This window comes from Cydia splendana, chromosome Z (assembly GCF_910591565.1).
Source record: "Cydia splendana chromosome Z, ilCydSple1.2, whole genome shotgun sequence".
In the NCBI taxonomy this organism is placed as follows: Eukaryota; Metazoa; Arthropoda; class Insecta; order Lepidoptera; family Tortricidae; genus Cydia; species Cydia splendana.
The window spans coordinates 30,473,708-30,486,066 of NC_085987.1; the positions used below are offsets into that span (position 1 = coordinate 30,473,708).

The 12,359-nt window shown below is 38.1% G+C and overlaps 1 protein-coding gene across 1 annotated transcript in view; it reads right to left on the reverse strand.

Moving 5' to 3' along the window:
- Positions 1-10,297, reverse strand: part of LOC134804793 (uncharacterized) — a 37,531-nt gene extending 27,234 nt beyond the window's left edge. The window contains exons 1-4 of the mRNA XM_063778034.1: positions 10,175-10,297; positions 8,040-8,198; positions 7,752-7,958; positions 2,581-2,751 (exon numbers count right to left, since the gene is read on the reverse strand). Coding sequence (XP_063634104.1) covers positions 2,581-2,751; positions 7,752-7,958; positions 8,040-8,198; positions 10,175-10,265 — 628 coding nt within the window. The 5' untranslated portion in view covers positions 10,266-10,297. The remainder of the gene's footprint in view (positions 1-2,580; positions 2,752-7,751; positions 7,959-8,039; positions 8,199-10,174) is intronic.
- Between the last annotated feature and the right edge of the window lie 2,062 nt (positions 10,298-12,359).

A 12,359-nucleotide genomic window follows, 5' to 3' on the forward strand; every position in this document is an offset into this window, starting at 1 on the left:
CTTTGATTGTCAAAAGTTGGTGTTTGACAATATTTTGGCCACAAAATAAATGGCGTAGTAGGTACAGTGCCATTGATTTCAGCTGTAAAACATTTTCTTCTTTGACGTTACAACTTTCCTACATTAAACGACTCTCTGGCAGTAAGCATACCCATATCACAATATTTTGATATGAAACAGTATAGGCATCGGCAACCAAGAGCCATATTAAACGCATCGTCGTGGTAGCGGGCGAGTTCCGGCGAGGCATCCATATTTCGCGCTTCGCCAGTCAAAGCGGGTGGCGCCGGGAACAGCATTTTAATATCAGCCACCCCAAGCGTTGCGAACACTGATCTAGTCTAGTTGGAGGCGGCTGCTCCTCTTCCTGCATTATTGACATAAATTATAATGTTCCGTCATAATTGTTTGTTGATTGTTAGTAGGACAAAACAGAATAAAAACTAGATCATGCATGTTATTAATTTAATATATTTCGACTAATATCTCTAGTAATATTGTAAGTACATGACACACGGCGCGATTGGAGAAATGAATTAGAGATTCACTAGATATGAAATAGTAAAGATATGTGACGTTCCACGGCAAAAGGGACCATTGCCCAGGCTGAGTATTGGAGTGGCGTTAATAATAGCGTAAGCGCCAGCCGCCGTAAGGTACCTTTTGCCGTGGAACGTCACATATCTTTACTATTTCATATCTAGCGAATCTCTAATGCATCTCCCGAATCGCGCCGACAATGTGATAAGTTGAGCAGGTACCAACTTAGGGCATCCGCTAGCTGGCGCGGTTGCACGGAGCGGGTGAGCGATGTGGTGCAACGCTAACTGGCGCAGGCTCGGACGCGGGCGACTGATTTTACTTACTTACCTACAATGGCACCCGCGCGTGCGTGCGCCAGCTCCGTGCACCTGCGCCAGCTAGCGGACGCTCATATGGGCGTGTAGTAAAAAATTATCTTTACCTTAAACAATTAAATTAATCTACCATTAATGATAAAGTGAAAATAATGGATTTGACAAGTAGAAGCAGTTATAACCGACAGTAATTTAAATAACTAAGAACCGACAAAGTTACGAAAGTACACTAAATTAACAAATAACTTACAAATTATTCGTATCTACATGACATTTTTCAATATCTAAAGATTCTAAAGGACGAAACACATTTTCCAAAATGGCGGCGGTTCCTTGAGATCATCAAACCTGAGATGATCTGGACATAAAAACAGGTCCTCATACATATGTATAAACAGGGCCTCAGGTTCGAATATGTTACATGCGTTTAATGGTCGGTACAGACGGACTACAACCCGACTGCAGTTGGTGTGCAGTCGGCGTGCAGTTCCCATACAAATTTCAGTCGGGTTGCAGTCCGTCTGTATCGGCCCTAAGGGTCAATAGGTCAATACACAGAAATATTAAATTTTCTATCCGCCAAAGGCAATCCCAATGTTTTTATTTTTCGGGAGCATAACAATCAAATTTATGAAATTTCATCAAAAATCTGTGTTGCTTCTCATACCTATATTGATTTAACCTTGGCGAGACTATTAATCAACTAAGATTACAGACATCTTAGTGCAGTCAAAACTTTCTGCTGGAACAACTATTCATACCTTCTCCGCTTGCAACCATCAAAGGAGTCGTCCATAATGGCGTCAGCTAAAATAGAGTCCCTCAAGGACCTTCTTCGTTTGCAAACATCATGTCTATCTTCAATGATAGCCTCAGTTAATATAGAATCTCTCAAGCATTCGACGTAAGAGAGCGGTACATTGATGTAGGAAGCGAGGTGGAGCTCCAGCGTGGGGCGGGAGCGGCCGAAGTAGCGCGCGCAGGCGGCCACGGCGCCCGCGGCGAGGTGCGCTGTCCGCACGGTCAGCGGCTGCGCGCTCGGCTCTTCGCAACTCGACGAGTTCGAACCTCCGGACAAACAACGCGGTAAACACCGACCCGCTATACGATGGCATTGAAGATGGCGTGAAAAAGCAATTGGTCTGTATTTTAGAGATCATAAAAACAGTGTTACTTTAAATATTCAGCCGGGTAACGAGCCCGATGAAATCTTTGAGAAACAAGAAGTTATTTTACTGTGATAACCTGATAACTGATAGTCTTGACTATAACTTAAAAGGACGCCACACACCTATCGGGACGTTATCAAATTATATGACTGCGGTCAGCCTCAACTCCGTCAAACTTTTCATTCATTTCTGGTATGATTTGACGGAGTTTAAACTCAGGCACAAATCCAGATCACTACCAACCATCCAACCATCCATCCAACCATCCAAACATATACTACTCTTGAAACTGTATTTTTTTGTAATATTGTTTGCCAATGCAGTGCCACAGAGCAGCATCAGCAGGCGCAATATTATCTCAGACAAGATAAATCTTTTTTCTAAAAATAAAAATAATGAAAATGAAAATCTAAAATATATATTTTATTGGAAAGTTTGAAATGTTTGCTAAGAACTAACTAAGTTAGTTTTTCTGACTCTAACTCTCGGTCCTCTGATTAAATAACCTGTATATTTATACTAACATAAAATATGGTTAACATATAAGCACTGACTGTGAGGTGAAACGTTGGCGACCCAACGCACGCGCCGGTCGAGCAGGTCGCGCTTGTACTCGGCCAGATTGACGACGATGCCCAGCGGCTCCAGCAGCGTCGGCGGCAGCCGCGCCTGCACCGCCAGCATCTCGGCCACCTCCACGCTCGTCCACAGCGGCACGCGGTAACCTGCAAGGTGCAACTGTTATCCGAGAGCCACGGAACGCTCTACGCGGACGCCGACCGGCATACATTTGTTTTAGTTTGCGTCAGCGTCGGGCGTGCACTCTCGCAGCCTGCGTTTCGTGGCCGAGGCGTAACCCAAGTAACACAAAAGTAGCTGAATATTGTTTGAATAATAGAGCATTCCGTACTGTATGCTGAATAAGGTAGCTGTATAACGTCAGTATAAGCGCTTATACAGACGTTATACAGAAGGTTTGGGCGCAAAGGGGGCTAGCCCACGCCGCTTATTACTGAATAACAGTAATATAATAGCTGTATAAGTGTGTGCCCACACATTGAATCGCTGAATAACACTTGTATAGAGGCTGTCAAAAGCTTCTATACCGCTTTTAAACCAAAGTTATCCAGCTTTGTATAGAATGACTCAGTTAGTCACACGTTATGCAGCTTTTGGTTCAAAAGTGCATTGTGACAGAAAATATATTCAGCTATTTGTGTATGATTTGTTTTCCATTTTAATTTGTGAACTCGTGTCAAAGTGTAGTGTCTGAAGTGAATATAAAATAAGGAGGACATTACCCATATATTGATTTGATGTTTACATAACATCAATTTCATTGCGCATGCGACTTTACTGTTAATATATATATATACATTTTATTTAAAATTTTAAAGCGCCGCGTAAATAATGCACTGTTTAGAAAGTAAATATAGAAAATGTAATACTCCACTTTTAAATTTGTAATTTTTTTCCGGTGTTTAGATGTTTTAGTGATAGAAAATGTACTTTAACAAGTTATACTACGATAAAACTAGTTTTATAAATGAATATAAATGGGTTTTTCAGTTCATTTTAAAATCCTATTTAATTTTAGAGGTTAGAATATGAGCAACCGTAATGGCGTCCGACTGTGCTGAATATAAGCTGCTGCCACAGCTATTATGTGCTAAATTTCTGAATAGGCATTCACATTATTCGCGTTACTAAGCTACATGTTAGATAATAATGGTTTTAGAACAACAAGTTTTGAATAACATCAGTATAATAGTAATTGTTTTCGCAATCTTAAAGCATATTAAGGTTCTATACACAAATGGTAAAAACCACATAGATCCTCACTAGTTTGATGAGAAACATTATAGGTATGTAACACGGGCAATATTCAATCCTACTTCCTACTAATATTATAAACGCGATATAATATTTAAGTTATATGATAAATCTGGGGGCACGGCAGACTACACAGTTATTTTTTCCGTTATCAGTTCCGACAAATATGTAGTAGGTAAAGGTATACGCAAAGATGTACGAAGTGAGTACGAAGATGTGTATAGTATGAGTATGGTGTGGTTACGAGTATGGTATGAATATGAATATGGTATAGGTGCGAAGGTGCGGGTATATTAGTAGCGGGTATCACGGGTATGAGTACAAGTATAGTTTGGTATGGGCAGTATTGTTTAGGTATGAGTACGAGTATAGTGTGGGATGGGTATGAGTAGACCCACTTGAAACCTAAAAACAGTCCGTTCAAAATCGACAGGAGAACCGATTTCGCTATATTTTAATGGGGGTGATTATTTTATTTTTCACATACCCAGTCCAGTCTACAAGTTTTGAATGCAACAATATCAATAACTAGCATTTACCACCTTGTTTGCAAAATAGCAACAACCTTAAATGGCCATTGGTAAACTTTATCTCGTTGCACTAAGGTATGCAGTTAACAGTGTTTACGATGGTAGCTAGCAATTGTTTTACGTCATTAAAACGACAATGCATCTTGTGTAAAATAACCAATCGAAGAGAATTGTTAAGAAAACTAAACCTCGATTTTTTAAATAATGGTTGGATTAAAGAATAAATACGCAAGATGCGTTCAAAATAAAATAAAAACACGCTCAAGCTCAAAGCAAACAGGCTCAAGTAGCACTGTTGACCGTGTATAAACTTATAAAGCTACGGAACCCTCTCCATCGCGCATTTGTTGATACTAAGCAGTAGTTTGAATAGCGCTGCTCATTGCGTTCATTTTGCAGCTTTTAGCAAGAAAAGATAGTATATGTGTACTAAAATCGCTATAACTTAAGTATAACTGTTGTTTTAGTATTTATTATTCAGACGTTATGTCTATAAAAGCCATAACTAACCCATATATGCAGCTACTGAATAACAAATAATATGTGGATTTCATTACAGCTTCCAGTAATAGCGTCCACCTTTATATTAAAACTAGCATTAAAACAGAAACTGCAACCGCTTTTATACAGTTGAATGTCTTCACCGACGCTTCTTTTCAGCATTTAGTAGCCACTATCACATTTTTCTTAATATTGTCTGCTTAATATCCACGACACAAAATATATACAGCTAATTGCTGCTAATGCTGCTATTATGCAGCTTTTAGTAACCACAAATGCTTTAAGCTGAATAATGTCTGACTAACTGTGTAAGAAATAAGTATTATTCAGCTTTAATATGCAAAACCGATACTATGCAAAATTTATTCAGCATTTAGGCCCCACTAGGCCCACATATTTTCTTATTCCGAATTTAGTAATTTCCACCGCTTATACACAAAATTTATGCAATCTTAATTTGAATAAGATGATAATTTTACTCTATTATCCTGCTTGTGTGTTACTTGGGAAGGCATTGGTCTTCAGTTGGTGCCATTCTGTGTGTGAGACGTCAAGTTACATGTCAAGTTACAGCTTATAAAACGTTTACGCAACACGTGTCCAAGGCCTTATCAAACGCAAAGATTGAATATAATAACGAGGATTTAGCATAGGTAATATACTATGTCAATTTCTTTCAAGTACCTAAGTATAGTATAGTTTTTATATTGAATAAATTCCCTTTGGATACGGAACCCTAAAAATAATGAGATGATTTTTTCATGTTCTCAAACATATTATAATTAAAATAGTAATTAAGTAGCAATTTGCTTGAACAAAACTTTGTACAGAAATTAGAGGGTTTAGTCACTTTTCAGTAGGTACTTTGGAAGACAATTTCTCCAATAGGTTGAGATTGCGAAGCTAAAATAATGCTAGTCTGTTATTTTAGGCTACTTTCTACCATAGATCAAATAAATCAAATCGGAGCTGGACACTTTCCTTGACCTTTCCTTGTTAGTAGGTACTTACTTAGGTCATACTGAAAGTTTCTATAATAACAAAAACTGTTAGTGTCTGAAGTAAATTATGCAACATTTTGTTTGAAATCGATTTTCGTAATTCTTTGACAAAGCGTACAAATTTTCTTTTCACACCACCTCTTCGAAAAAGGGCTTTTTCTTCCCTGCTAGGAGGGATGAAAGTGGCACTTTTCTTCCCTGCTAGGAGGGATCAAAGTTGTACTTTTCTGTTTACACATTAATTTTTGATTTTTACATACAATTTTTTTAGCTTAAATAGTGTTTTGATACATGATAATTTCCTCATTTATTTATTTTTTTATTTTCCTCATAGTTGATGTGAAAAGCAGTATGTGTCACACAGTATCAACATTATTCCGTCTTGGGCGTTAACACTTGAATCCCTCATTACATTACATTACATTATCAGGATTAAATGTACGCCCTTGACGGAAATATCATTTTGATCCCTTGTATAGTTCGTTTTTTTTTAGCATTAGAAAGAACTCCACAGAAGCAAGCGTGCAGATTTTATCAGGCTCTTTAATTGTTAATAATTATTGAATTATCTAATGAAGCATGGTCAATACATATAATTTAATTCAAATTATTACCGCTAAAAGTGCCGGATTTGGAACTACAAGCTTACTTCTGCGAAGTTCTTTCTAATGCTAAAAAAACGATCTATAACACAAACTACTATTACGATGGCATCAACCTGAAAAGTACACGGCCCATTTGTTCTCAGCCACTTATGATTTTAGTATAGAGCGTTGCTGGTGAAAGAACGTCCTTCTCGATTATTCTCCGTAAGACTAATACGAAAGCGTCTAAAATTATAAAACCTACTAGGTACAAACAGTAGTCGCTCGAGAAGTGGGCTACATTATAAGATAATACTCGAAGCCTTATAGGATGTTGTTGATAATAATTAAAATTAATATATGCATTTGTGTATCAAAGCTATAGAATAATATCTTAAAGATAATACGTTTCGTTTTAGTTAACTGTAAGTACCTATATTATATAGTCTCAAAACTCAAAGTCGCTCAACGAGCTATGGAGAGAGCTATGCTCGGAGTTTCTCTACGTGATCGAATCAGAAATGAGGAGATCCGTAGACGAACTAAAGTCACCGACATAGCCCACCGGATTAGCAAGCTGAAGTGGCAATGGGCAGGCCACATTGCACGCAGAGAAGATGGCCGATGGGGTCGAAAAGTGCTCGAGTGGAGACCACGGACTAGCAAGCGCAGCGTAGGACGTCCACCCACAAGATTGACAGACGACCTTGTTAAGGTCGCCGGAAGACGCTGGATGCGGGTCGCTTCCAACCGGCACGTATTGAGGTCCAAGGGGGAGGCCTATGTTCAGCAGTGGACGTCTTATGGCTGAGATGATGATGATGACCTATATAGATTTAATTTTTAATGACATATTGTAAATGTCGTGTAGGTAAGAATAATTTACCTAAAAATTCTTTGTCAACGTTTTTTTGGACCATCCTGTACAATTTACAAGCTTTCCTAAAATATACATCACATCCAAATAAATTGTACCTGAAAAATAGACTACGTAGTTATATTTTCAAACAATAAACGTTTTCTTTCATAAGCTTGATCTCTAAGTGGGTCATTGTAGAAACTTTAAGTACCACGTATAACATGGACAGACATACCCTATGTTGTGAGGAGTACTCACTAACTTGAAATTATATTAGTCCAATAATATTACTGTTAAAGCTCACTAATCTATCAAGCACAACGCTGCATTACATCAAACGCCAGTCTCTAATTGACAGTTACCGGTACAACCCTAAATACAGTTATTAATGGAATTAGCATGATTGGGCTAACTGACCGATAGTTTCAAACACGTGATATTCCCACGTGACGACATCTTTGACGGAGTGATGGACTCCTTGCCGGAATAGGTAGCTGCACACGTGAGAGGCGGACAGGGAGATGGCAGCCGAGTTACTCTTAGCGGCTATTTGCACGCATGATGCTATTAACGCGGGTATCCTTAGGCGCAATCCCTGCTGAAATCGCGGGATCTGGTGGCTTTCTGCAAGTGTAATAAATATGTACAAATTAGTGTGTACAAATACATATGTACAAAATTTTGGTAATAAAGATGCAGACTCACCAAAGTGCCGCATCTGGCTGTTCAGGTAGCGCTCCATGAGGCGACAGGCCAACGCGGCCACACCGGGAGCTCGCACGCCCAGCTCCGAGCTCACCGCCCACACGGCAGCACGACCCTGCTTCTCTAGAAGGTGCAGTCCCCATTCGCGAATTCCGCATGCTTCTAATACATGGGTAGTCAAACAATACAGTAGGTACTTACATACAGTGTAATAAAAGCAAAAGAAAACGACCTCTCTTTGCCGTTAAGAGCCCATCAACGTGCACACTAGCGCCACTGCTAAATAATCGTGATTATTTAAATTTAACGACAGGTATTTAAAAAGGGGGCCGCTACGTACTGTATTGTGTATTTTGAATACATCTAACTAGTTTTTATGCTGCTGGATTCGTCGATCTAGGAACTCAAAACAAAAACGGCCGTTTTAACTTTGGACGCATAGATTGACGAATCCAGCAACATAAAAACTAGTTTGATGTATTGAAAAGGTACTAAATACACAATACAGTACGTAGCGGCCCCCTTTTTTAAATACCTGTCATTAAATTTAAATAATCACGATTATTTAGCAGTGGCGCTAGTGTGCACGTTAATGGGCTCTTAAGAAGTGCTGGGGTTTTCATCATCAGCTCAGTAGTACGAGATTATAATTAGATTTGGGCTTTATATGAGCGCTTCGTAGGTAAAATCGTTGGGGCATTACATACATATTTGTAAGCAGATCTTCATTCTTCAACAGTTTTGATCAGATATCCAAAATTTACATAAATTATGATGGGAAGTCAAACAATAGGTACAACCATAGAGAAAAAATTGGCCCAGAGCATGTCGGACCATGCTCAGTGTAGGGTTCCGTAGTTACCATTCAGTCAGAATAGGCTAGACGGGGGCTATTATAGTTGGTCAAACCAATTTGTCAGTCAGTAACAACCAGGAAAACTATACTCATCCTTTTCTTTTGGGTGCTAGTACTAGTGTAAGACAAAGATAGTATGATTCTCTCTGTCTATGACTGAAATGAGACAGTCCTTTAACAAACTATAGTAAGTATCATGTACATTACAAGCAAAAGGTAGTACTTTCACAGCGCTTTGTACGTATTTTTACTAAGAAGAGAAGACTTTTGTTTTTTGTTATCTCAAAACCGGTTGGACCGATTTTGTTCGCTATAGTATTCTTTGAAAGTATTTATTAAGTTTGTTTTACGATGTTTTTCATATTTTTTGGACCCATGGTTTAAAAGATAGAGGGGGGGGGCACAATTTTTTTTTCTTTCAGAGCGATAATTTCCGAAATTATTCACTTTATCAAAAAATGTTTGTTGAAAACCCTATTCGTTTTAAAGGCGATACCCCACACTGTAGGGTTGAAGCAAAAAAAATATCACCCCCACTTTACGTGTAGGGGAGGTGAGATACCCTAAAAAAATGTTTTCCTAGATTTTATTGTACGACTTTGTCGGACTTATTGATTTATATATAGGTATATCCATGCCAAAATGCACGTTCCTAGCACTATATAACTTTCACGGAGCAAAGCCTCGGACAGACAGACAGACGGACATAGCGAACTATAATTGTTCCTAGTTGACTACGGAACCCTAAAAGCTATATTTCTCTGTGGTACAACCTATGAAATGAAATGTAAAACTGTACATACAAGATGTTCGGTACTGAGTTCTGAACCTTTAACCTTTTCGACGCCGTGTCAAACACAAAAGCTGTCACTCGGACGCCACGTCACCCAAGTGTCAAAACTGAAATTGAACTTTATGCATATGCATGTAGGTCTATGTTGTTCTGGGGTCTGTGACCGATTAATCGGTCTTTGGCGTTGAACCTGCGGTACGGATATATCGGTCATTGGCGTCCAAAAGGTTAATTTAAAAGATTAAGTACATTGAACTGATGATGATGATGAAAACTTCTTAACTAAGTACCGGCTCACAAACTATGTACACGTATATTAAAAATGTTTACTTAATTAAAATACATACACCTACTTAGCTTACAGTTTTAGACTAATATGACTGTTACATACGGACACACGGACGGACGGACAGAAGAACATGACGAAACTATAAGTGTTCCGGTGGCCATCACGGAACCCTAAAAATAGCGTGTCTATTTTCCTACCTTCCTCCTTATAATCATCTGTTATTCTTCGCATCCAATCCGGCATAAGATGTAAACACGCATATAGAGATGATTTAAATCCGGATCCCATTTTCACTAGATTTGCCACTTTTCACTTAGAACAAAGTAGGTAAGTTTACTTATATTAACTGCTCTGTTAATTATAAAATCATATTTACTACTAACTATAAGTATTTGAATATGTAAGTAGACTATGAGCTATTGAAATATACGTAAATATTTGTATATTTTCGTGTCAAAAGGAAAATTTGACAATTTATTTTTCTTAAAACCATAAACTAAAAAGTTTTTAAAAATTCCCTCCCACATTTTTTTAAAAACAATTATGGCCTGGATGCGTCCCACAAAACCACAAGCCGTTTCTTCATAAGGTTTTCCGTTACAACAAAACATGTGCCATGGATAATATTTGTATTTATTCCGCAACCATAGAGATTCCAGAGTTAAGTCTGGCTAGCAACTGGTTAGCCAAATGCCTATTGTTGTCACTGTCAGATATTTCCTTGTTGTATCACCAATTGTCTATGATTTAAAAAGCTAAAAGTCTGTTGTCAATTTATGTCATTCATTCAAATTGTTCGCAGTTCAATAAGGGTTTATTTTAAATAATATCAATAATGACTATACCCAGTGATGTCCGTAAACTATTATAATTACTTCTTAAATACCTAATTACTTACGACAGTGTGCGAAGTCAACGTGAAGCGTTATATTACGAAAAACTGCAATGTTTACAAGTCGTAAACAATTTAGTAGGTTGGTGCTCTATTAATATTTTGATACTTTAAGTACTAGTACAGTCAGCAGCAGAAGTTGCTTAGCGGGCCAGGTGTTCAAAATGATCTTGACGCGACTTTATTGTTAAGAGAATAAGAGCGTGTCAAGGTAATTTTGAACACCTCGTCCGCTTAGCAACTTCTGCTACTGACTGTACATACATATTGGGCTAGGTCACCCATGTTGTTTTTTTTAGGTATTAGTTGTAGTTTTGTAGGTGGTTCTAAATAAAATAAAATAAAATGTTTTATAGTACTAGTTCTAATATTTGCCTATAGCTTTGATTAAGTACGTGAATTTATTAATACCTGAATCTCATAAACAGGACAAGTGTGTAAAGAAACGGATAAACTAGAAGTTCGAAAATATTGTCTAGTATCAAAACTATAATTCCTACTACGCAAAGTGTGACCAGCCCAAGATTTTTGAAGTGAAAACTTCTTTAGCGGCGCTGTGCACTTTTTGAGGTGGGGAAAAAATGTTAAACTCGAGACAGCGTAAGACGTAAGGCGTAACCCACTCTTTCTACCGCGCGGCTAATATGTATGCCTGAGCCTGCTGTTTCGTTTAGGCGGCGCTTGCGTGACGTCACGTGTGACGGACAATGTCATTGTGTTTTTCTTTTTTGATTTAAATGCCATCTAGTGAGTTTCCCTCAAACTGGTATTAATATAACCAAATATAACTGTAGTACTCACAGTGATATGCTTAGGGGTTTCAAGTAATGCGACGAAATAACGTAGATGGCGTTAACCTCAATTATACATAGTGCTGCATAGGGGTGAGTCGTCGTACTAAATGTATGGGTTTGAAGTTAATGTTTGGAATATTTCTACGTTAATTTAAAAAAAAGGTATTAATGTAATTTTACTCATTGGGTAACGCACTTTCGATATCAATTTGAAGTTTTCTGATATCTGTTATATTTACGGAATTATCGCCTGGCTACACTTAACGATTACAGCCTGTATAGAATAAAAATAAAAACTTTCGATGTGTTTAGGTTAGCATTGTTCATGACTACTCCAAATTTCAAATCGATAGCTTAAGTAGTTCTCGAAATATTTAGCGATATGACAGACGGACGGACAGACGGACAGAGTCGCACCATTTGTACCTTTTTGGTACGGAACCCTAAAAAATACGTTTGTGATGAAGTCATGTTTTGTTAATGTTACTTAAGTAATTCCAAGAAGAGAAGATTCATATGGAAACAACATCTAGTAGTAGGCTAGCAGGTAGATACACCTCTAAGGGCAACGCAATATGCGACGGCAAATAGACGTGTGTAAATGTAGGTATATAGCTAAAGTGCGCATAGCTTTATATGGGCGCCAGACTTTCACACAAGCAAAACGAGTAAAATAAGTAATACGGTTCCAGGGAA